Genomic DNA, 26,085 nt, shown 5'->3' on the forward strand with positions numbered 1-26,085 from the left:
ACCTGAAAGTTTTGACAGGAAAAACTTCCTTCAACCCCCATATGCTACATGGGGTAAAAAGCGACTGAAAGCAATTCTCTAAAAAATTAGGCTGGACTTGACTGCCAACCGTCCTCCTCCGTGGCTTTATTAAGTGGGAGTGGCTGGCCCCGCCTACTCCCCCATAGTTTGACCGTCACAGTGCTGCTGCTGCAGCCAGCTCACGACCTGCCCAAGATGGCTACCGGATCACTTCCGTTGTCTTCCCGACTGAGACCCGCCTCTATTTGCGTATTTTACACTGCGCCGGATAAGGAATTTAGAGTTGGCTTTTGATTGGTCAACTTGACTGGTGACCTTTCCGCTCCGCGACAGTTTCCCAGGTGCCTAGAGCCTGGGTGGCGTGGACGAGAGCTAGAACAAAGGCAGGGTATCGAAGGTGCTGGGTTTTCATGAGGCCGGGGACGAGGACTTCCCCATGGATGAGGATGGGGACGGTGAGGACAGTAGAGGCGGCTGCGGGAAGCGGGGGAGGAGCGAGGGAAGAGTGTCCTAGGAAAGCATAGTCTCCGTTCTCCCCGGAGGGGAGAGTGGGAGCCAGGATTAGAGGCTCCACCCCCTTTGGGAGGACGGGCTGGGACCGGGAAGGGACTGGGACTGCAGGCGGTGGGATTCTCACTTTAGATATTGTCTTGAAAAATAGGCAGTTTTTATAAATGGTTTTTGTCTTTGTTACTCATTCTCTTGTTTTTTGTGACCATCAATAGAAAAAGCAAAGAAACGGAAAGATCACGGCTTTGGTTTCGGTGAGCGAGTGTGGGGAAAATGGGGTGCAGTGGTCTAGGAGGGCGGGAGCTACGAGTTTTGGAGACCCCCCTGCAGAGTCATGGGGAATGGTGGGATAAGAGGGGAATTCCTGGTGATCTGGTGTGCATTCCTTACAGAAGAGGGGTCCCGAGCTCGGATGCGTGAAGACTATGACAGCGTGGAGCAGGATGGCGTGAACCCGGACCACAGTGCTGTGAGTGAAGTGGAACCTGTGGGGTTCTGTGCCCTTAAGCAGTTAGGACCTGTAAGATAAAACCGTGTAGGAATGAGGTCAGAGATAGCGTAAGAAAACAGTGGAGCCTGCAGTGTCTTTACTCTCACAGTCTTATCTAGAGTTTTTTTTTTTTCCTTGCGTTTGGACCATCTCTGTCTTCCCCACTGCCACACTGACAGCTGTTGAAGGCTGGATTGTCTTTGTTATTGGAATGCGTGAGGAAACCACCGAAGAAGACATCCATGACAGATTTGCAGAATATGGGGAAATAAAAAATATCCACCTCAACCTGAACAGGTGAACAAGATATCTGAAGGTGTGTGACATTTCATTGCCTGCCTTCCCATATAACCCTTAGAATTAGTGGCGTGTTCCTTTGTATTTGATACGCTTCACCAAGAGAAAAGTTGAAGGAAATGACATTGGAAATTGATTGTTTTAGGCATGGTAAAGAAACAGATACAGAAAAACAGATGTGTTACATGGACAACAGGGTTAAATGACATACGTTAATTTGTTTAAGCTTGTAGATTTTTCTGTTTAAGTTGAACTTAAATATGTGGAAGATGATACCCAGTGATTCTTGGTGACATAGGAGAGTTTCGATATCTGTCTTTTTACATCCCCCAGGGATATACTCTAGTTGAGTATGAAACATACAAGGAGGTCCAGGCTGCCGTGGAGGGACTCAGTGGCCAGGATTCGATGGGACAGCCAGCCCATCAGTGTCGATAGACGTTTTGTTTGGGGTCTGTCCAAGAACAAGAGGAGGTATGGTGGAGAGGGGAGTGACTGTCTTGGTAAGGGAATGTGAGTGGAACAGAACAAGGGCTTTATATGATGTCATCACTCTGATGCGCCCCCTTCTCTCCCCTTTTCCCTAGAGGTGGCCGAAGTCACAGCACAAGTCCAGATTGGAGGTGGTGCTAACAGGTCCTCTGTTGTCCAGGTGTTCTCTGCCGAGGTTCCATTTGATCATGCAGCCTTGAAGAAGTTGAGCGGGGCTAGAACTTGCTGTGGTTATATTTAATCCCTCACCCTCCCCCGCCTGTGTTTGAGTTGTGAATAAATGTCCCAGTTTTGTTTTTTGTATTTAAAGTTGTTTTCTGCTGTAACTGGAAGTGAAAATTCTGGGGTGCTATTTACAATAAGGTAGTATGGGTGATTGTTAAATTACTTCTCCTGGGAACTGAATTCCATGTGAGATTTTACATTGGATGTAGTCTTAAATGACGCTGCTGGGTATATTTTTCTTAGAAGTTAAAAAACCAAGAGTAGCAGTGAGATATGTTTGTGGTATTAGAGAATATTTATTCTGTTCCTGTATAGTCTGTCCTGAGCAAATGGATGTTGTAGTGAATGTTTTTTTTTGTTTGTTTGTTTCTCATGCCCTACTTGCTGCTACATTCGTGTGTGCTTCTAGCTGTCTCGGGCATTCTGCCAGACCCTTCTTCCCTGGAGGACCCTGTGCCCGGTTCTTGGTTCCCTCTTCGGCAGCCAAGTGTGAAGGCCCCATAGAGTAGAGGATCCAGAGCAGCATTGAGGAGGCCAAAGAGAAAAAGGATGTGGCTGAGGCTGGGGGTTTTTAGCATGGTGGAAGAGAACCAGTACCACAGACCCAGCAGGTAATAAGGTGTACAGCAGAGGACGAAGGTCAGCAAGAGAAGGAGGGCCAGTCACAGGGCCCCCAGGCGGACATGAGGGTGATTGTCTAAGGAGCAGTGGAGCGCAGATCCATTGGAAGGGGCTGAGAATCTAGAAAATATCCTTGGTTCAGAGCCACTCAGCTTCTGAAAGGAGTATAAGATGAATTAGTGGAGGGGAAGTGACAATGAGAGTGAGCTCCCCCCACCACTGGAAATAAATACTGCAACACCCCTTCCCCTTCCCTGCTTGAGACTGCGTGATCCCCTTCCCCCAGGGATTGTGGCCAACATGCTGAGGAATGGTTTCTGATCACGTTGCTGCGTTATATGTGAAGTCCCCACATCTCCCTCCAGACTTTGGTGTTAAAAAGTATAGGGAAATGCAGACCATTTTACTCCCGAATCCGTGTCCAGCTAACTTGACTTCAGAGGACTAGAGACTGCTTAGAATCAAATGCATTTAGTAAAATGACCTGTAGCATCAGGTGCTAGAGATACGGTGAGGGTCTCACTTTGGATTAGTGACTGACAGCTGTCAGGTAGAAAGCTAGGTCATTAGGCTAGAGGCAACAACTTTGGGGGTGAGGATTAGGGCCTGGGATTGGAATCTCACCATGGTTCCCTTTCCTTGTCCAGAGCACGGACACACCGAGGACGACATGGCTATAGCTGATGGCCACGGCAGCAGAAGGTGAAGAGGTTATAGGTGGTCTCTTACCATTCAGCCTTAAAGCTGCCCTTGGTGCCACACTGAAGTGGACTGGGCTAGCTAGTTGGATGGTACGGAACAGGAACAGCTAGAGTGGAGTTGAAGACTGTTATAAATGGTCTCCCTCTCCACCTACCCTGCTGTGTCACAGTATTCCTCTCGCCCGTTTTATTTGCGATTTACCATGTACTGTAAAAAGCTTTCTCTCAAATACTTCTGATACTTGGGAACTTGATATTACAAAAATAAGTACTTATTAACTATCCCCAATACTTTTTTTTATCATACTAAGACAAGTATTAGGCTGAATGAGAGAAGAAAGGAAAGGAAAGGCCTGTTCTAAAGAAGACAGAAGAGTGAGGAAATTGTTTCACAGAGGGCTCAGGTAAAATTCAATGTTGTCACTTTCCCATTTGTTCAAAATGAGTGATGCTCATTTGTTGTTGAACAACCTAGGGAGATTATACATCTGTTGATGGGGCGAAACGGTTTAAGAAATAGTCTCTTGAGGACTAGTGGTGGCATTGTTTGCACAAAACTAGTTGGTGGTGGCAGAGGTCAGTTGTTTTAACTGTAAACCAAAAAAAAACCCTGTTGCCGTCAAGTCAATTCTGACCCATAGCGACCCTCTATGGGACATTTTAAAAGAAGAATACTTAAAATGAAAAAGAGAAATATTAATGTGATAGTACTCAGTAATTTTAAGCCAGGATCTTAAGGTACACATAGACACTTGTTAATTTTAGGGAGGTGGGAGAACATTTCTAAAAGTGGGCAATAACATTCACTTCTAGTGTTTCTGGTGTAATCCCTTCCATCACTAAGGGGAAAGAGAATGTTGAAGTAGGGATGTTTAAAGTAAGTATACATGTTTTCACTGACCCTTGTGCCCTGTGTATCCCAGGTACTATTTCTTTTCCCTTATCATGAATTTGAGTCAGGATGCCTGTGAGATTGGCCGACTGATGGAACAAGAGTCTGCAGCTCATAGCCAGCGACTGAAGGGTTCTGGGGGAGGAGCCCCAGAAGGAATTGAAACTGAGGAACCAGGAACTCCAGAAGGAAGTCTGTCCCAACTACCTCTGAAGCTTTGGCTGCAAATCCTACTCGGGTCCTTCGAGATCATCCCCTGCTTCTGCTGGATGTGGTCGGAAATGCTCGTGATCTCTTAATTCCACTGGACAAACTAGGCTTCTGGCGCTGTGGCCCCAGTATTGTGGGGCTTTGGGGCCTCATGTTCCTTATCCTGTCCTCATCCTAATCTGTCCCTGGCTATGACTCAAGCCCTGACATTCTGGTGCAGGATAAGGAGGGGACCTGAATTGATGAGATGGCGTTGTAGATCACCCATGACGTACCAGCCTTGTTCTAACTCTACCCCTTGGTTGAAGTTAGATCCAGCGATGAAGTGGGTGGAGGGAGAAGCTTTGGGGATGATGAGGTGAGGAGAGGAAAGGTGACTCTTGAAGTCAGTTTGGATGAGTCTGATGTCCAAATCTGCCTCAACTTTTGTTCTTTTCCTCTTCTGTTACATTGTCTATGTTTCCCTCGATTTTTTTACATTGTTCCTCTTATATCTTCAAGATTCTGTGTGTATACGTCTCTTTCTCACCTTCTCAGTCCCCTGTCCTCGGAATTTAATCAGCAGCATTACCTTTTGGGAAAAGAAGGGGTGATGGAAGGGTCGGTCTGCAAGATTCCAACTGCCTTCTTTTTCTCACAGAGGTCGGTTGTGGTAGATTCCCGCCCTCCCCCAAACTCCATAATTTTAAGACTTTATGTCCCAGTGCACTCTCCTACATCTCTGTTCCAAGGGCAGTTTAATATATTATCTTCCTCATGTCTATCTCACCAAACTCCCTCATGACTTGACCCTTATCCTTCCTTTGAATCACTACTACATATTTCTGCTTCCACTTTGATTTCAGGGATTTGTTCCCCAGATTATTCTTACCCCTTCTTTGCCTACTCAGAATGGCGTTTTTGGCATCTTGCTGTAAATACCGTACAGTGAGTCTGTAAATAGCCGTGGTCTGTGCCCAAGATGGAAAGCAAGCCTTCCAGGCCAGCCAATGAAGGATCAGTTGGCTCATCCACGTTTGGTCTGGTCTCTTGTGTTCTGGTTACCCGAGACCCCTATTTTTGTCACCATGGTTTGCGTTTTCCATGGGATTGTCCACTAGTAGCAGCATCCACAGATTTTTTGTGTGTTTGATGTATGTGTGTTTGTATATATGTGTGTGTAAATCAAAACATTTACCATTTCAACATTTTTTTTTATCCGCAGAATTTTATTACCTACCATGTGCAGGACATAATACAAGATGGCGGAGGTACAAGATGCTAAGAAGCTCCATGGATGCAGCTTCAAGGACTTCACAGCCCAGGTGAGGAGATGGAGTCTAATGGTAAAGTAATCTGGTTCCACAAACCCATCCCACACCAGTTTATGATCCCTCCAAAAGCTAAAACACCACCAGGAAGCATAGAGTAAGTACCACAAATAGAAGCAAGTGGAATGGGGCTGGTAAGGCTTAGTTTGTGGCTGTGGTTTCACAGGTTGGGACTCCCCTGGGTAAGCAGGGATGTGGTATGAGTGTTATCAGCAATTTCATCTTCCATATCGCAGGTTGGGATAGATATGGTTATCAAAGAATCTACTGCTCCTATCTTCCATTCCAAATCTGAGAAAATCATTATTGAATTGGGAGCAACAAAGGATAAAAAACAGGAAAAGAAAGAAACAGCAGACGTGGTCAAGAAGTGCGTTCTCTTTGTTATTTTGCGATGAGACCTCTGGGGTTCGGCACCAAGGCAGAGAAATACAATAGTCTTCCCTAATCCGTGGTTCACTTTCTGTGGCTTCAGTTACCTACGGTCAACCTCGTTCATGCTTGTGTTCAAGTAACCCTTATTTTACTTAATAATGGCCCCAAAGAGCAAGAGTAAAGGTGCTGGCATTTCAGACACGTCAAGGAGAAGACGTAAAGTGCTTCTGTTTTATTATGTTATTGTTAATCTCTTTGTGTAATTTATAAATTAAACTTTATCGTAGGTATGTATGTATAGAAAAAACATACCTAGGGTTCTGTACTGTCCACAGTTTCAAACATTCACTGGGGATCTTGAAACGTATCCCTCACAGATAAGGGGGGACTACTATAGACTGAAAGCACTTAGTTCTGCTTCCCTTGGTCTGGGGCTTCCCACAGTTCCCCACCATCACTCCTCGCATTCCTTCCAGCTTTATTTTTAGCTGCCAATGGGAGGGGGCAGGATGGGAGGGAAAGTAAAGAAAACAGAAAATGAGAGGGACAGAGGCACAGAAGACTTCTCATACGGACAGAAGAACATCCAGGCATGGAGCTCCCCCTCATGCCTCACCTGTCCTTGCTGCTGATGTTCCTGACCGGTGACGGAGCTTAACTTCTTGGCTTCTGTTGGGAGTGGAAGGTGTATGGGCCTGGCATTGGGACCTTTAGGGTTGAGATTCTCTAGGCGTTAGGGTGGGAGGTCAACAGTGACTCTGTATTTTTATAGACTGTATGTGTGTTGGTACATGTACAACCTTGGGGTCTTATGCCCACACGTTTGATGGCTTTAATATTGAAACTAGCAGGGGTCTGAAGCTGTCTAGGTTCTGGGATAAGATTTGTGTCCAGTTATTTAAAATTTTTGTTCTAAGTCCTGGAGGAGTGAAGAAATGGAAAAGACCTTCCATGCAGCTATTCTGATTTCTGTTGTCTACCCTTCCCTCCCTATTTCCACATTCTAGGGAGCCCTGGTGGCACAGTGGGTAAGTGCTCAGCTGCTAACCAGATGGTCAGTGGTTACAACCCAGCAGCCTCTCCACGGGAGAACGATGTGGCAGTCTGCTTCTGTAAGATCTACAGCCCTGGAAACCCTATTGAGCAGTTCTGCTCTGTCGTATAGGGTCACTGTGAGTTGGAATTGACTCAGAGGCAAAGGTTTTTTGGAGGTCGAAGGGGCCTGAGGCATGACATCCTTACTGATGTGGTCAGAACTGTTGAGTTTATTTAACCAATTAGCAACAGTGCTGGTCATACATCCCTTGTCAGTATCCCGGATGCAAAAATTTCACATTCAGAACATTCTTTTGAAAATGGATGTGGCTTGGGATAGAGCTATAGCCAGTTGTGGTTATGGTGGTGGCCTGAGAAAGGGTTGCTTGAAAGGAAGCAGTAAGACAGTGGGGGAGAGAACCCTGGGAGGGACAAGAAGGCCTGCATTTTTTTCCTCCCCAGTGCCCTGTATATTGTTTCTTAAAATACCAGCTCTGAGTTTAAAGGTGTGGGGTGGGAAAGAAAGAATCAGCCAGGACATGACGGGGCCCTTTAGAGGGGGCCAAGGGTTGGGGAAGCCATGGAGGTAGGCAGAGGGGCAGTTGGGAGGGTGGGTGAGTTAGAAAGGAGGAGGGTCATGGGAAACTTTGGGGCAGTGGGACTCTTGGCAAGGAAGGATGGCAAACCACATGTGTGGGCAGGCAAGCTGCCCCACCCACTTAATTACCAATGAGGTTTCCAGGGCTGGGATCAACCAGAGACCGAAACATTGGAGAGAGTGTGACAGTGACACTGGGAGACAAGAAGAGATGGAAAGACAAGAAGAGACTCAGACACAGTGGTACCTAGCCCTCTCTTGTTCTCCCTGTGGCCCTGGTTATGGGAGAATTTGAAAGGAATGGTTATGCTGGGGCTGCAGAAAGGCCCTCTCCCTCTTTTGTCCCTCAGTTTGGGGAGGAGGATGTGTAGGAGGGATGATGTGGAAGAGTAAGCTGACCCTCCAGACATGTCTGTGAATGAGATTTCAGGACAGGAGTGGAAACACAGCTGTGTATCTGCATGGCAGAGGGCCACAGGTTAGACATCTGGATCCAGCACAGGAAGGGGATCATCTGTGGTTGGGGCTCTGAGTACATGACATTGACAGAAGCCAGGAGAGTTTATGAGTCAAAAGCAGGCAGACAGACTGAGATCAGCGCTCCTCACTGCTTCTCTCTGGCTATGGCTCTGGGCTCTCGTTGGCCTCTCTGACCGCTTCATGCAAACATTATGATCCTAGCCCATTGGTCTCTGCTCCCCGTTTAACCTGGCTGCTCATCGCCTACACCTGCTCCCTGGGCCACTCAACGCTGAGTATGGATACAGTGTCCAGTAGTGTAGAAATGTTTAGGGAATGGGAAATACCCAGTGTGTAGTAGCCAGATAAATGGCTTTAGGTCATTTTGTGAAAGAAGTGGGAAAATCTCTACCATATACAGTTGCCATGGTGTTACAGGGTCCTTCCTGGGGACCCTGTCTGAGTCCTTATATTCCAAGTCTGAAAAACAGCTAAATTTGGAAACTTTGCCAAGAGATCATGGCTTTTTTTTTTTTTTCCTTTTAATCATGGCTGCCTTCAGCCTTCTGATCATCCATGCTTGATTTCTTTTGATTGTGTAGATTGAACTTTGCCGTTTTTGCCTGTTATTTATCTTGTCCCCTAAGGATGCCTTGTTCTATTAACCATTTTCTCAACTCAGCGTTCTGGCTGCCACTGTGATCTTCCCTCTCATTATAATTATCCTCACCTTGCTTGTGATGTTTAAGCAGTACCACCTGGCTTCCTGTTTCTGGATTATATCTTCGCCATTGCTTTTGGGAAGTCCAGATTAATCATGCCGTCTCCTATTTTCCGGACTGGCCCATGCGACAGCCATGATGGAGTTTTTCAGTGTTGCTGGTTCCCTTCTCATTAGCGTGTTTTTTGTTGCTTTGGAAAAGATTGTTCACTGGACTGTCTTGAACAGCATCATATGATAGGTTTTTCAGCCCTACAGTAGAATATCCATTCCGGCATGACCACTTCTGTGTCTTTTGATTCTTCCTCCAGTCATCTCAGAGCCCATAACCTTAAACGATGCTGGAGGAAGGCACACTGGGCTAATCTGGAGCTTGGACATAATCTGTATTTTGCCAGTCAACATAATTGTTCTGTAATGTGTCACCTGTGTCTTATCGACTGTGCAAAAGCATTTGACTGGTTCACAACAAAAAAGGATAATGCTGCGAAGAATGGGAATTCAAGAACACTTAATTGTGCTCATGAGAAACCTATATGTAGACCAAGAGGCAGTTGTTCGAACAAAACAAGGGGATACTGTGTGGTTTAAAGTCAGGATTGTATCATTTCACCATACTTACTCAATCTGTGTGCTAAGCAAATAATCCGAGAAGCTGGACCATATGAAGAACGGGTCATCAGGATTGGAGGAAGACTCAAAAACCTGTGATAGGCAGATGGCACAACCTTGCTAGCTGAAAATGAAGAGGACTTGAAGCACATACTGATGAAGATCAAAGACCACGGCCTTCAGTGTGGATTATACCTCAACATAAAGAAAATAAAAATTCTCACAATGGGACCAGTAAGCAGCATCATGATAAACAGAGAAAAGACAAGTTCTTGAGGATTTCATTTTGCTTGGATCCACAATCAATGCTTATGGAAACAGCAGTCAAGAAATCAGTCCACTCATTGCATTAGGCAAGTCTGCTGCAAGAGACTTTTTTACAGTGTCGAAAAGCAAAGCTGTCACTTTGAAGACTAAGGTGCGCCTGACCCAAGTCATGGTGTTTCAGTCACCTCATATGCATGGGAAAGCTGGACAAGAAATAAAACTGAAGAAGAAATTGATGCCCTTGAATTATGGTGTCGGTGAAGCATATTGAATATATGATGGACTGTCAGAAGAATGAACAAGTCTGTCTTGGAAGAAGTACAGCCAGAATGCTCATTAGAAGCAAGAATGATGAGATTTAGTCTCACATAGTTTGGACATGTTATCAGGAGGGAGCAGCCCCTGGAGAAGGACATCATGCTTGGTAAAATAGAGGGTCAGTAGAAAAGAGGAAGACCCTCAAGATAGACACAGTGGCTGCAATAGTGTGCTGAAACACAGCAGTGATTGTGAGGATGGAGCAGGACTGCACAGTGTTTTGTTCTGTTGTACGTGGGGTTGCTGTGAGTTGGAATCAGGAGCTTCTAACAACAACAGATGTGTCACGAAGCTCAGATTAGAAATCACTTAAAAAACTTGTGACCAGAGCAGAGGCTATTTGATTAAGTTCAAGCCCTGAATGCTCTTGGTACATGTTTTCCAGGTGGTGTCAAAAGTTTGCCACAGTTTTATCCCTTTGTTGCTTATAATTTGAATACGCAATCAATCAGTTTTAGTGGAGTAAACCGATGGGATGACATCTATATACTTTTCTGTTAATTCTCACACTTTGTGATGGGACTCGGGTGGTCTGAGATCCTTTAAGGTCCCCAGAGATAGAAGTCCATTTGGCTTCTTCAAACCACAGGGAAGCATCTTCAGGCCCAGTAATAACCAAGGAATCCTGGAGAATATGCTCATAGGACAATTCTAAATTGTTCAGCAAATATTTCCCTCTCCTCTTGGGGATATGGCGTGAAGTTCAGATTGAGACCAAGGTTTAAATGTTATTTTCTCCATCAGCCTCGGTTGAGAGCAAGTGCCAGTCATACCCTGAGCCTCATCTGCAGAAGGTAGGGCCTGGGAGAAGGGCGTATAAGGGGACATTAGGGTAGAAATAAGGGGGAGCTGTGGAGGATTCTTGAGAGGATTCAGGCTCAGAAAAGTTTTTCTGAAGACTTTAAGAGCCTCAGTAGGGTTGTTGAGGTCTGACTTACTGAGCTATTTCTTGGATTCCTTTATACCAGGCAAGTAAGCAGACCACTGTACATCTAAAAATTTTGCTCCCTTTTGTTTCAGGGCTTCTCTTAGGTGGATTAGTTTGGGAATGTTCCAGAAGCCCAAAGGGGGCCACTGAAATTAATTGAGACCTTAGTAAAGTTTTGCCAGTAGATATATTGGCCCGGGGGCGGGAGGAAGCACTGTTCTGTCAAATGAGAAGTTCCCGTGTTCTTAACTGATGGTACCTTACAAGAAGCCTGGGACTCTAGCCTCAAAAATATACAGAGTCTTAAAGTATGTTCTTAACTGTGCTTCAAGGGACTGTCCTCTTTGAGTGCCAGCAAGAGTCATCAGGAGACTATTTCTTAAACCCTGCTTGCTCCAGTCAAGAAATCTATAATCCCTATTGATTATTCAACAAGGTATGAATATCCTTGTTTTGAACAAAAGGGGGGGACTGAGAAAGTTGAATTTTATATGAGACCTTTATTAAGGAAATCCCTCACTCTTGTGCATGTTACTGTGAAATTTGCTTCTTGAAAGATGGATAGGTGTTAGCCAGCTGAGCAAGAGAGACTTAATCTCTTTAAATAACTTTAGAAGAGCCATTTTTCTTTCTTACCTCAACCTTCCTGTCTCCTTCAGCCTCACTCTTTTCTCCCTCCACCTCTGTCTTCTGGATCCATCTGACCTTGTCAAAAGGAAAGTAAACATTCTGAACAAAATGGCCCTAATCTCAACCTTAGTAAATCACTCACCCATCCCAGCAGTCAGTCCCCCCAACTTTCTTTTAAAAGCACTTAGTTCTTTGTCTTTCCGGAGTTGGAGCTCACACTTAGTTCTGGTGTCCCACCCTTCCCGCTGTGGTGATCCTCCCCCAGCACAGTGCTCCATCTTCTCCCCATTTATTCCTTTCCCCTCCGTTACAATAGTCCTTTTTGAATAAAAGTCATCCTTGCCTGTTTTCATATGGTCCAGTGAAATTATTTCTTTGATAAGCAACAGAGTCCTGTCTTCAAAAAATTTACGGAACAGTGCAGGAGACAAATGAGGAGATGTTTACAATATTGTGTGCAGTTGAAAAAGTATAAAATTAAAGGTAAGCATAAGGAGCCTAAGAACAATGGAAGGATGTTTGACCCAGACTTGAACAGTCAGGAAAAACTTTGCCAAGATGTTAAAATTTGCTTCTTGAAAAATGGATAGGTGTTAGCCAAGTTAAAGCAAGAATGCTGGGGAGAGTGGAGGATAGAGCATTTCAAAGTGGTTGCTGAGGAAGTTGGAGGTGTGTGAGGTAAAAAAAAATGGTGAGTAATGGGCTTGGAGGGAAAGGGCCAGCTCATATATATTAAACTTGTACCGTATACTGAGGGCCGTGGAGAAACTTAAACAATTAAAAGGTAGAGAGTGATATAATCAGATGTGTACTTTTTACCTTGGCTTTGTTGTGGAATGGATGTCAAAATTGGATATAAAGGGAACCCCTCACCTTGAGGACCAGTAAATCCAATCTCAATCTTGGAAAGGAGCTAGAAGTGCAGAGAATAGCTCGAATCTCAATCTTGAAAAGGAGCTAGAAATGTAGGAAAAAGCTAAGTCTAAAGCAGTCCTTCCAGAGTCACAAAGGGCTGTTGCAGGTATGGATAGAACAAGCAGCATCTCTGAGACTACAGAATGAGGATTCTTAGGTCTGGAAGGAAGCTAAGAAGGGTATTAATTTCAGTCTATACAATGAGAATGTACTATAGGTAAATTCACATTTAAGATTGCATCCATAAAACCTCAAAAACAGAAATATAACTACTAAAATACAGTCTGACTGTAGCTGTAAGACAAAAAAATACTCCTAACAGTATGTTCTACAGACGGACCTCGGTTACCCCAAGCTTTAAGAAGCCTATTGCCACAGTGTAGTAGAATTACACAGTAAGGTTTGTTTAGATGAAGCAAATTTTAGGTATGGACTGGGAATTAAAAGCCTGTTTTTGTTACATTATTGTTTTTACCTACTCCCCCCCCCCCCCCCAGTCTAGGCTGTACTACTAACAAGCTATTTTGACTTCGGCAAAGTCACTTGAAATCTGTGGGCCATAAGATGATGGAATAGATGAATTTCATTCTTACAGCCTGACAATCTGACAATAATTGCTTCAATGGCAGACCGGTGGTGTCAAGTGTGATACACATACAAAAGGTGATATTTTTGTCTCCAAATTAGTGTCTTCTTGGATAAACTGTGGAGCCCTGGTGGCACAGTGGGTAAGCACTGAAACTACAAGCTACTCTGTGGGAGAAGGATGTGGCAGTCTGCTTCGGTAAAGATTTACAGCCTTGGAAACCCTATGGGACAGTTATGCTCTGTCCTTTATGGTCACTGTGAATCGGAATCAGTTCCGAGGGCAGTGGGTTTGGTTTGGGTAAATTTTGCATTATCCATATGCTGTAACTGTATTTAAAATAGAGTCTCAATAAAAAAAAATTTTTTTTTTTTTAAATGTGGTATAATCATGTGAGGGAGTACTGTGGGTAGTTGGAAATGATTTATTTTTGTAGGCTGAAGTTACCAAGTATCACATGTACTTGAAAGTAGGTAGTAAACTTGAAATAAAATAAGAAAAAGCAGAAATAAGAGGACAATGGACCATACTGAAGTCCAGAAGCCTTCACTCTTTTTGTAGCTCTTCTAACATCTCTAGTACTTTTAGGCATCCCAAAACCCAGTGCCATCAAGTGGTTCCGACTCATAGTGACCCTATAGGACAGAGTAGAACTGCCCCATAGAGTTTCCAAGGAGCGCCTGGCAGATTGGAACTGCCTACCCTTTGGTTCGCAGCCGTAGCACTTAACCACTATATCACCAGGGTTTCCTCTTTTAGGCATAGCACCAAAAATAAAACAATATATATGAACTCATGATAGAGAAATATATGAACTCAAGATAGCGATGAGGAAAGGCCCTTATCAGAGACCATTACCCAAGTTGGTCAGAGCAGACTGATAATTCCAAGTCGTTCATAAAATGCGTATGTCTATGGCTGATACTCTTCACCTGTCCTAAAAGTCCCTCATGCCTCCTGAAATGACCCCCGAATGCCTTTGACCTAGGAACCTGGTACCTACTGAGCCTGCCTTTTATCAAAGGAATAGTGAGTCTGCGTTACCAGAATGAAGGGACTAACCCTGAAGGTTGAAACTGAAAAAAAAATACCCTACTGACTGAAACAAAAAAAATCCAGAACCTTACCAAAAAGAGAGAGAGGCAGCCAACAGCATTTGGAAAATGTGAACTTTTATTTAACATTGTTTCACTATTACAGTTACTAAACAAAAGACTATTACTAAAGGATACTTCACAAAGTGGCTGCAAAATGGTCTGAAATCTAAGGGCCACCTATTTTATACAAGGTTTCTTTTTCCATAGAATTCATCACAGCCATGCCAGGAAAATCATTTCAGCTAGAAGTGTTGGTGAGGTGGTGAAGATAGCATTCTTTTACATAAAGTACGGTGTTAGAACAGTATTTGAAAAGTTGGGATTCGAGTTTCAGGATTTAACAAACTTAATAGACAGCTCCATATTCAAGATTAAGTGGAAGAGATGGATTTTCAAGATAGAATTCTAACCTTTAAAAAGGGCACTAAGGATGAACCATTGCTCAGCATCGCACAGCTCACTGACACAAGAATAGTAGTTTCAATCATCTCATAAGCATGGGAAAACTGGACGATGGAAAAGGAAGACCAAAGAATAGACATATGGAAGTTGTGTTGGTGGAGGATACTGACAATACTATGGGCTGCCAGAAGAATGGACAAACCAGTCTTGGAGGAAGTAGAGACAAAATGTTCCTTAGAAGCAAGGAGGGTGAAACTTTGTTTGACTTACTATGGACATGTCAGCAGGAGGGACGGACTGCTGGAGAAGGACATCACACTTGGTAGAAGGTCACCCAAAAAAGGCAGACCCTTAATGAGGTGGGCTGACACAGTGGCTGCAACAAAGGGCTCAAACATAGCAACAATCACGAGGAAGGTATAGGACCAGGCAATGTTTCCGTTACACATAAAGCCACTATGAGTCAGAGATGAATAACAGCAACTGACAACAGTAGGACTACTCATGTGGGATTACGGATGAATTGGGAGATCACATATAGCCACCAATAGTCAATGAGTGAAGGTGTATGTGCGGCTATGATCTAAAGTTTCTATGGAGCTTCCAGACTAAGACTAGGAAGAAAGCCTGCTGATCTACTGAAAATCAGCCAGTAAAAACCCTATTGATCACAAAGGTCTGAATCACACTGATGCACAGGGATGGCTCAAGACTAGGCAATATTTCCTTCTGTTGTGCATGGGGTCACCGTAAGTTGGGGGCCAATAACAACTGTTTAAGAGGGTGGCAGTGGGGAATCATTTCTATTTATCTGAGGACTCCACTCTAACTGTTCTTACTCAATACCATCTGCCAAGTTGGCCTATTCCCTTTCCCCCAGTGTGTCACCAAAGGTAGTTTAAAGGCTTGATGGCAAGTGACCGCCTATAACCTCTTCACCTGCTGCTTTCAACACCCATTGACTGCCATGGCCATCTGCTATAGCCACATAGTCATCAGTATGTTGAAGTTCCAGACAAGGAAAGGGGACCATGATGAGATTCTAATCCCAGGCCCTAATCCTCACACCCAAAGCTGTTGCCTCTAGCCTGATTACCTAGCTCTCTCCCTGACACCTGGCAATCAGTGACTAATCCAAAGTGAGACCTCACCTCATCTCCACCATCTGATGCTGATCATTTCACTGAATGCATTTGATCTAAGCAGTCTCTAGTCCTCTGAAGTCAAATTAGCTGGGCAAGGATTCAGGAGGAGGGTGATCTGTATTTTACTTTACTCTTTGACACTGTAAAGTCTGGAGATAAACGTTAAGGGCTTCATATACAATACAGCACCTCGATGAAAACCCTTTCTCCAACCATGTCAGTCATAATCCATATGTGGAGAGGGTAAGAGAGTCCTAGGTTGGGAAGGGGAGTGGGGTTTGCGGCATTTATTTCCAATGGTGGAAAGAGAGAGATCCATCTCACTGTCTCTGCTCCTCCATCAATTCATCCTATATTCAGTTCAGAAGATGCCAGTGGATTTGCACTCCACGGCTTCTTAGTCACCCTCGTGTCCACCTGGAGGCCCCACAACTTGCCTTCCTTGTTTTGCTGACCTTCCTCTGCTGGATGCCTTATTACCTGCTGGGTCAGTGGTACTGGTTCTCCCCCACCATGCTACCTGAAGTTCCCCCCAGCCTCAGCCACATCCTTTTCCTCTTTGGCCTCCTCAATACTCCTCTGGATCTTCTACTCTATGGGGCCTTCATACTTGGCTGCTGAAGAAGGCACAGAGTCCTCAAGGAGGGAGGGTCTGGCAGAATGCTCCTGAGACAGATGAAAGCACAAATAAATGTGGCAGGAAAAACTAAAGAGACATTCCTACAATATCCATTTGCTCTGAACAGAATATATAGGAACAGAAAAAATAGTGTTTAATACTATAAGCACGTCTCGCTGCTATGCCTGATCTTTTAGCTGTCCGGAGGAAAAAAAAAAATTAGTGTCTCCAATCTAACAATGACCAATGTAGAAACTCACATGGAACTCAGTCCCTGCAAGGAGTACCTGCACAAGTGACTGATACTGCCTTCCTGTAAAAACTAATTTGTAGCTTTCAATGTTGGTGCAGAGAAACAATTTTAAATATAGAAAATAAAAGTAAGACATTTATTCACAACTCAAACATAAGGCAGACAAAGGCTAAGAAATTAAATATAAACACAGTAAGTTCCATCCCAATTTCTCCAGGCTGCACAGTCAAATGGAATCTTGACAGAGAACAGGAGGACAACAGAGGACCTGTCAGCGCCGCCTCCGGTCTGGACTCCTGCTGCGTCTTCGGCCACCTCTAGGGAAGAGGAGAGAAGGGGGTCCATCAGAGTGACGTCTGATAAAGCCCTTATTCTTTCTGCTCACATTCCCTTACCAAGATAGTCACTCCTTTCTCCACCTTACCTCCTCTTGCTCTTGGGTGGACCCCGAACAAAACACCAGTCTACACTGATGGGCTGTCCCATCAAATCCTGGCCATTGAGTCCCTCCATGGCAGCCTGGGCCTCCTTGTATGTTTCGTACTCAACTAGAGTATACCCCTAGAGGATGTGAAAACACAAATATCAAAACCCTTCTACATCACCAAGACTTACTGGACATCCTTTTCCTCAAATCTAAACTCATACTTCGACAGAAAAAACTAAGTTTTAAAAAATGGTCTGTGGGAAGGAAGGCAATGAGATTTGATTTTGGATACCTTCAGGTATCCTGTACGCCTGTCCAGGTTCAAGTGGATATTTTTTATTTCTCCATATTCTGCGAATTTGTCATGGATATCTTCTTCAGTGGCTTCCTCGTGAACTCCAGTGACAAAGAGAATCCAGCCTTCAACAGCTGTTGATGGGGGAGGGAGATGAACGTAGATGGTTTTGAGGACATGACATAAAAACAAAAAAAACTTTAAGCTGAGCTATGGCAGCTAAGAGGCTGCAGACTTCAGTATTTTCTCAGGCTATCTCTGACCCCGTTCCTACACGGTTTTATTTTATAGGTCCTAACTGCTTAAGGACACAGAACCCCACAGGTTCCACTTCACTCACAGCGTTGTGGTCCGGGTTCATCGCCATCCTGCTCCACGCTGTCATAATCTTCACGCATCCGAGCTCGGGACCCCTCTTCTATAAGAAACGCACATCAGATCACCAGGAATTCCCCTCTTATCCCACCGTTCCCCATGGGGGTCTCCAAAACTCGTAGCTCCCGCCCTCCTGGACCACTCCACCCCATTTTCTCAACGAATACTCACCAGAGCCAAAACCGCGGCCTTTCCGTTTCTTTGCTTTTTCTTTCAATTTGTGGATGCTCTCTGGAACCAAGCAAAAAAAGGGAATGAGTAACAAAGGCAAAACCCATTTGTAAAAACTGGCCTTTTACCAAAACAATATTTAAAGTGTGGATCCCACCGTCTGCAGTCCCAGTCCCTTCCCGGTCCCACCCCCAGTCCTCCCATAGGGGGTGGAGCCTCTGACCCCAGCTCCCACTCTCCCTGCCGGGGAGAAAGGAGACTATGCTTTAGTAATACACCCTTCCCTCTCTCCTCCCCCGCTCCCCGCAGCCGTCTCCGCTGTCTTCACCGTCCCCATCCTCATCCATGGCGAAGTCCTCGCCCCCGGCCTCATGAAGATCCAGCACGTCCGCCATCCTGCTTTCGTTGTAGCTCTCGTCTGTGCCGCCCAGGCTCTAGGCACCTCGGGAAACTGTCGCGGAGGGGAAAGGTCGCCAGTCAAGTTGGCCAATCAGAAGCCAACTCTAAATTCCTTATCCGGCGCAGTGAAAATACGCAAACGGAGGCGGGTCTTAGCCGGGAAGATGACGGAAGTGATCCGGTAGCCAGCTTGGGCAGGTCGTGAGGCAGCTTCAGCCGCGTTGTGACGGCCAAACTATGGGGGAGTAGGCGGAGTCAGGGACTCCACCTTCACTACGGCCACGGAGGACAGCTGCAGACAGTGAAGTCTGACCTCGTTTCTTTATTAAAAGATTGCTTTCCATCCTGTCTAGGAAATGAGGATGGAAGAATACTTCGAGGTCTTGTACCTTGTTACGAGGTATCTGATAGCTATCTGATAGAACCATTAAAAAAAAGTTCAGTGAGCAATGTTGTTTCAAAAAGTTGCTTTGGAACGTATTGCAGAACGGAATACATCTGTTTTAAGAAATTAAAAGGTCGGGTTGCTGTTGAAATACAATTATCAGAAAGGTATTAACATTTTTTAAAAGATAAACTACTCCCTACCACCTCTTGAGACTTAAGGGGGAAAAAGCCATGGTTGGACTCAAACAGAACGCCAATGTTCACTGCAGTTTATTTACAATTGCCAAAGAGTGAACACAACCGAAGTGTCCAGCAGATGAATGGATAATCAAAATGTGGCATATGCATACAATGGGATACTATTCAGCCATGAGGAGAAATTTAATCCTGATACATGCTACCACATGGACGAACCTTTGAAAACTTGTGGAGTGAAGTAAGTCAGACACAGATGGGCAAGTTGTATGATCACACTTACATGAAATATCTAGGATGCATACTAAGAATGTTATTTGAGATTACCAGGGGCTGGAGGAGGAGGAAATGGATGTTATTGCTGAAGGGGTACTGAGTTTGCATTTACAGTGATGAAAAACTTATGGAAATGGATAGTGGTGATGTTAGCACAACATGACGAATGTAATTAATGTCACTGAATTCTACATTTAAAAATGGTTAAAAATGATAAAATTTTTGATATATATATTACTGCAATAAAATTTAAAAGAAATTCATGGCCTGAAATGAAATAGGCTTTTGCTTTCTTTGTGCATGGTGCAGTCATTTCACCTGTGAAAACCTAGGAGTTGAGGAAAAACCCATATTTCCCCAAATTGTGGAATGCAATGTAGCCTTCAATACCAGTTGTAGGGTAATGCTATTCAGCTATATGCATCCCCTCCCTAATGGAAACAGCTTTGCTCTTCGCCAAAGCGTGCTGGGGATGAATTCGGGATGGACTCAGGCTAAGGTACAAGGCCAGGAGTGGCAATGACTGGGCCAGCGGCCAAGGCCGAGGAATGCCTTAGCAACAAGAAGGAAAACACCTGGGCCTGGATGTGAAGTCCCTGGGAACACTGACTGCCCAAGGATGTGGGAGAAAACAATGAGCCTTGGTCCTAGCTGGAATGGTACATAAGCTTGGGTCTCTTGCTAGGTGGTTGTGGAAAATACTCCAGCCGGCCACCACTGGAGAGCATCTGCTTGCCCATGTAAGTTTCCCTGAATGCATGAATCTAAAGGGCTACATGTCAGTTCTTCGGATTATCTGCCAGGACGCACAGTGAGGGTCTTTCCTTGCTGGGGCTGTCCCCCGACCCTAATGGACTGTGGGTTCACTTACTAATTTTTTTAATTGATTTTTTTCATTGTTTTTGAGGATATATACAGTATAACACACCAGTTCAACAGTTTCTCCAAGTACAATTCAGTGACACATTACATTCTTAGAGTTGTGTAACCTTTCTCACCTTTTTATGAGTTGTTCCTCTCCCATTAACATAAATTCACTGCCCCCTAAGTTTGTTATCTTTCCAGTTGCTGTTGTCAATTTGATCCCATATAGGTAGATCTTAAAAAAGCATAATGCTCAAGGCAAACATTCTTTACTAGTTAAGCTAAACTACTGTTTGGTTTTAAGAAGACTTCAGGGATATTTTTGGTTTTCAGTTTAAAGATTATCTCAAGGCAATAGTTTCAGAAGTTCATCCAGCTTCCAAGGCTCCAGAAGGTCTGGAGTCCATGAGGATTTGAAATTCTGTTCAGAATTTTCCTCCTTTTGACCAGGATTCTTCTCTAGAATCTTTGATCAAAATGTTCAGTAACGGTAGCCATGCACCATTCAGTTCTTCTGGTTTTATGGCAAAGGAGGCAGTTGTTCATGGAGGCAATTAGCCATGCATTCCATTTTCTCCTCCTATTTCCGACTTTCCTTCTTCCTTTGTTGCTCCAGGTGAATAGAGACCAATCGCTGTGCCTTGGATGCCCCCTTGCAAGCTTTTTAAACCCCAGGCACTACACCATGAACTGGGAGGTAGAACAGAAGCACTAAACACAATCTTAGGCCAACTTACGAGGTTGTCCATGAAACCATGACCCTAAACCTCCAAACCAAGGAACCAAATCCCATGAGGTGTCTGGTTGTACATAAGCAGCCTCGACAGCTACTCTCTTTTTTTTGTAAATAGATGTAACACACAACTTTTGCCAATTCAACTTTTTATGGGTGTTGAACCTATTGGTAGCAATTACATAAATTGGCTGTGCAACCCTACATTTTTTTTTTAATTGTGCTTTAGGTGAAAGTTTACAGCTCAAGTTAGTTTCTCAAACAAAAATTTATACACATTTTGTGACATCGGTTGCAACCCCTGAATGTGACAGCACTCTCCGCTTTTCTACCCTGGGATCCTTGTGTCCATTTGTCCAGTTTTCCTCTCTCTTCCTGTCTTCTTACTTTTGAGCAGAGTTGCCCATTCATTCTCCTATATTTAATTGAACTAAGAAGCATGTTTCTCCCATGTGTCATTGTTTGTTTTCTAGGCCTGTCTAACCTTTGTCTGAAGACTAGTCTTCGGGAATGGCTCCGTTCTCAGTCAGCAGTGTGTCCAGAGACCAGCGTCTCAGGGGTTCTTCTTGTCTCTTTCAGACCAGTAACTCTGGTCTTTTTTTGTGAATTTGAATTTTGTTCTACATTTTTCTCCTGTTCTCTCTGGGTCTCTCTATTGTGATCCCTGTCAGAGTGATCAGTGGTGGTAGCCAGACACCATCTAGTTCTTCTGGGCTCAGGTTGGTGGAGGCTGTGGTCCATGTGGTCCTTTAGCCCTTTGGGCTAATATTTTTCTTGTGTCTTTGGTTTTCTTCATTCTCCTTTGCTTCTGATGGGATGGGACCAATAGATGTATCTTAGGTTGTCACTCGCAAGCTTTTAAGACCCCAGATGCTACTCACCAAAGTAAGATGTAGAACATTTTCTTTATGAATTATGTTATGCCAGTTGACCTAGTTGTCCCCATTACTATAGTTCCCAGCCCTCAGCCCCAGCAGCTTGGTCCCTCAAGGTGTTTGGATGTGTCTAGGAAACGTCTATGACTTTGCCTTGGTCAAGTTGTGCTGACTTCCCCTATAGCGTATGTTGTCTTTCCCTTAACAAAGTTAACACTAGTCTACTAGTGATTTCCCTTCCACACCCCTCTCCTCCCTTGTAACCATCAAAGATTTTTTTTTCTGTGTGTAAACCTCTTATAATAGTGATCTCATACAATATTTGTCCTTTTGTAATTGACTTATTTCACTCAGCATAAGGCCCTCCAGGTTCATCCATGTTGTGAGATGTTTACGGATTCATCATTATCCTTTATCGTTGTGTACTATTCCATTGTGTGTATGTACCATAATTTGTTTATCCATTCATCTGTTGATGGGTGCTTAGGTTATTTCCATCTTTTTGCTATTGTGAATAGTGCTGTAATTAATACGGGCGTGCATATGTCTATTCGTGCTGTGGCTCTTATTTCTTTACAATGTATTCTTAGGAGTTGGATTGCTGGATCATATGATATTTCTATTTCTAGCTTCTTAAGGCGGTGCCATATCGTTTTCCATACTGGTTGTGCCATTTTACATTCCTACCAGTGGTGCATAAGAGTTCCAGTCTCCCTGCAACCTCTCCAACATTTATTATTTTGGTTTTTTTTGATTAGTGCCAGCACTGTCCAGGTGAGGTGGTATCTCACTGTAGTTTTGATTTGCATTTTTTTTTTAATGGCTAATGATCATGAGCATTTCTTCATGTATCTGCTAGACACCTGAATATCTTCTTTGGTGAAGTGTCTGTTCATATCCTTTGTCCACGTTTTAATGGATTATTTGTGTTTTTGTTGTTGAGGTGTTGCAGTGTCTTGTAGATTTTAGCGATTAGACCCTTGTCAGATATATCATAGCCACAATTTTTTTTCCCAGTCTGTAGGTTCTCTTTTGCTCTTTTGGTGAAGTCTTTTGACGATCATAAGTGTTTAATTTTAGGGCAAAGATAACGAAAATGGTGGCATAACGTGAAGTACGTAATCATTATGAACTATACATGTAAAAATTGTTGAATATATGTTTTGTTGTGAATATTTTTACAAAAAAAAAAAGGGGGGGTTGGTTTTAGTAGGCGTGTGACCAACAGATTTTTAAAGGATCACTCTCCCTACTATGGAGAGTGGATTAGTGTCTCCTAGTCTCAATAAGGAGGTACCATGGTGGCACAGTAGTTATGCACTCAGCTGCTAACTGAAAAGTCAGTGGTTCAAACCTACCAGCCATTTCAAGGGAGAAAGATGTGGCAGTCAGCTTCCGTAAAGATTTATAGCCTTGGAAACCCTATGGGGCAGTTTTACTCTGTCTTAATTATTTAGTGCTGCTTTTTTTTTTTTTATAACAGAAATACCACAAGTAGATGGCTTTAACAAAGAGAAATTTATTTTTTTTTCACAGTATAGGAGACTAGAAGTCTGAATTCAGGGCACCAGCTCTAGGAGGAGGCTTTCTCTATCTTTTGGCTCTGGGGGAAGGTCCTTGTCATTAATCTTCCCCTGGTCTAGGAGCTTCTCAGAGCAGGGACCTGAGTCCAAAGGACATACTTGGGTTGTTTCCATCTTTTTGCTATTCGAACAGTGCTGCAATGAACATTGGCATACATATGTTTGTTCATGTCCCTACTTTTAGCTTTTATTTCCCTAGGTTATATTCCTAGGTGTGGGATTGCTGGATTATATTGTAGCTGTATTTCTGATTTTTTGAGGAATCGCCATACTGTTTTCCACAATGATTTTACCATTTCACATTCCCACCAGCAGTGGATAAGGGTTCCAATATCCCTACATCTTCACCAACATTTGATATTTTCTGTTTTTTTTTTTTTTTAAATTGTGCTCTAAGTGAAAACCCTGGTGGCGTAGTGGTTAAGTGCTACAGCTGCTAACCACAACGTCGGCAGTTTGAATCCACCACGTGATCCTTGGAAACTCTATGGTGCAGTTCTACTCTGTCCTATAGGGTCACTATGAGTCAGAGTCGACTTGACAGCAATGGGTTTGGCTTTTTTTTTTTTTTTTTAGTGCTTTAACTGAACGTTTACAAATCAAGTCAGTCTCTCATACAAAAACTTATACACACCTTGCTATGTAACCCTGTCTGCTGTCCCCCTAATATAATAGCACACTCCTCCTCTCTACCCTGTTTTCCCTGTGTCCATTCAACCAGCTCCTGTCTCCCTCTGCCTTCTCATCTTGCCTCCAGACAGGAGCTGCCCACATAGTCTCATGTGTCTACTTGAGCCAAGAAGCTCACTCCTCATCAGTATCATTTTCTGTCTTATAGTCCAGTCCGATCCCTGTCTGAAGAATTGGCTTCGGGAATGGTTCCAGTCTTGGGCTAAGAGAGGGTCCAGGGGCCATGACCTCTGGGGTCCCTTCAGTCTCAGTCAGACCATTAAGTCTGATATTTTTACAAGAATTTGAGATGTACATCTTACTGTTCTCCCGCTCTATCTGGGATTCTCTGTTTTGTTCCCCGTCAGGGCAGTCATTGGTGGTAGCTGGGTACCATCTAGTTCTTCTGGTCTCAGGCGGATGTAGTCACTGGTTTAAGTGACCCTTTCTGTCTCTTGGGCTCATATTTTCCTTGTGTCCTTGGTGTTCTTCATTCGCCTTTACTCCAGGTGGGTTGAGAATAATTGATGCATCTTAGATGGCCGCTTGCTAGTGTTTAAGACCCCAGACACCACTCACCAAAGTGGAATGCAGAACGATTTCTTAATACATTTTGTTATGCCAGTTGACATAGATGTCCCCTGAAAACATGGTCCCCAAAGCCCCACCCCTGCTACTCTGGCCTTCAAAGCATTTGGTTTATTCAGGAAGCTTCTTTGATTTTGGTTTAGTCCAGTTGTGCTGACCTCCCCTGTATTGTGTGTTGTCTTTCCCATCACCTAAAATAGTTCTTGTCTACTATCTAATTAGTAAATACCCCTCTTCCTCCCTCCCCACCCTTGTAACCATCAAAGAATATTTTCTTCTGTGTTTAAACTTCTTGAGTTCTCATAATAGTGGTTTCATACAATATTTGTCCTTTTGTGACTAATTTCACTCAGCATAATGCCTTCCAGATTCCTCCATGTTATTAGCTGTTTCACGGATTCCTCGTTGTTCTTTATTGTTGTGTGGTATTCCATTGTGTGAATATACCATAAATTTGTTTATCCATTCATCCATTGATGGGCACCTTGGTTGTTTCCATTTTTTTGCTATTGTAAACAGTGCTGCAGTGAACATGGGTGTGCATATATCTATCCATGTGAAGGCTCTTATTTCTCTAGGATATATTCCAAGGAGTGAGATTGCTGGATCATATGGGAGTTCTATTTCCAGCTTTTTAAGGAATCACCAAATTGTTTTCCAAAGTGGTTGTACCATTTTACATTCCCACCAGCAGTGTATAAGTGTTCCAGTCTCTCCACAACTTCTCCAACATTTATTCTATTGTGTTTTTTGGATTAATGCCAGCCTTGTTGGGGTGAGAAGTATCTCATTATAGTTTTGATTTGCATTTATCTAATGGTTAATAATCATGAGCATTTCCTCATGTATCTGTTAGCTACTTGAATGTCTTCTTTGATGAAGTGTTCATATCCTTTGCCTATTGTTTTAATTTGGTCATTTGTTTTTTTGTTGAGTTTTTACAGTATCATGTAGATTTTAGACATCAGATGCTGATCAGATTTGTCGTAGCCAAAACTTTTTCCCAGTCTGTAGGTAGTCTTTTTACTCTTTTGGTGAAGTCTTTGGATGAGCGTAAGTGTTTGATTTTTAGGAGCTCTCAGTTATCTAGTTTCTCTTCTGGTGTTTGTGCATTGTTAGTAATGTTCTGTGTACTGTTTATGCCATGTATTAGAGCTCCTAGCATTGTCCCTATTGTTTCTCTTCCATGATCTTTATCGTTTTAGATTTTATATTTAGGTCTTTGATCCATTTTGAGTTAGCTTTTTTGTGCATGGTGTGAGGTATGGGTCTTGTTTCACTTTTTTGCAGATGGATATCCCATTACTCCAGCACCATTTGTTAAAGAGACTTTTTTTCCCCATTTAGCAGACTTTGGGCCTTTGTCAAATATCAGTTGCTCATATGTTGATGGATTTATGTCTGGATTCTCAATTCTGTTCCATTGGTCTCTGTGTCTGTTGTTGTACCAGTACCAGGCTGTTTTGACTACTGTGGTTGTATAATAGGCTCTAAAATCAGGTGGTGTGAGGCCTCCACT

At 43.6% G+C, this 26,085-nt stretch overlaps 2 protein-coding genes and 1 pseudogene across 3 annotated transcripts in view; 2 read left to right on the forward strand and 1 right to left on the reverse strand.

The window, feature by feature from the left end:
• Positions 1 to 388: 388 nt before the first annotated feature.
• On the forward strand, positions 389 to 1,756 carry LOC126073325 (RNA-binding protein 8A-like; annotated as a pseudogene).
• Positions 1,757 to 8,180: 6,424 nt separating this feature from the next.
• Positions 8,181 to 26,085, forward strand: part of ITGA10 (integrin subunit alpha 10) — an 80,828-nt gene continuing 62,923 nt past the window's right edge. The window contains exon 1 of the mRNA XM_049879873.1: positions 8,181 to 8,255. The gene's annotated coding sequence lies outside the window, so the exon portion shown is untranslated. The remainder of the gene's footprint in view (positions 8,256 to 26,085) is intronic.
• RBM8A (RNA binding motif protein 8A) lies at positions 16,845 to 18,440 on the reverse strand. Of its 2 annotated transcripts, none has more exons than XM_049879877.1 (6): positions 18,326 to 18,440; positions 17,998 to 18,057; positions 17,792 to 17,866; positions 17,449 to 17,585; positions 17,154 to 17,290; positions 16,845 to 17,046 (listed from the first exon to the last, which is right to left on the reverse strand). In XM_049879877.1, exons 1-6 carry the CDS (start codon positions 18,390 to 18,392, stop codon positions 17,001 to 17,003), a joined length of 522 nt encoding a protein of 173 aa, XP_049735834.1. In that variant the 5' UTR covers positions 18,393 to 18,440; the 3' UTR covers positions 16,845 to 17,000. The 2 variants fall into 2 exon arrangements, with proteins under 2 accessions (XP_049735834.1, XP_049735833.1); XM_049879876.1 differs by having other exon boundaries at positions 17,792 to 17,869; positions 18,326 to 18,439.

This window comes from Elephas maximus, chromosome 3, assembly GCF_024166365.1.
Source record: "Elephas maximus indicus isolate mEleMax1 chromosome 3, mEleMax1 primary haplotype, whole genome shotgun sequence".
Lineage (NCBI taxonomy): Eukaryota > Metazoa > Chordata > Mammalia > Proboscidea > Elephantidae > Elephas > Elephas maximus.

Excerpts from the sequence above, each read along its gene's own strand:
- RBM8A (XM_049879876.1), bottom strand. The coding sequence starts at position 18,392 with ATGGCGGACGTGCTGGATCTTCATGAGGCCGGGGGCGAGGACTTCGCC. Across the intron at positions 17,586-17,791 it reads TGAACCCGGACCACAACGCT|CTGTTGAAGGCTGGATTCTC; the intron begins GTGAGTGAAGTG and ends CCCCATCAACAG. Across the intron at positions 17,291-17,448 it reads GGCGTACAGGATACCTGAAG|GGGTATACTCTAGTTGAGTA; the intron begins GTATCCAAAATC and ends CACATCCTCTAG.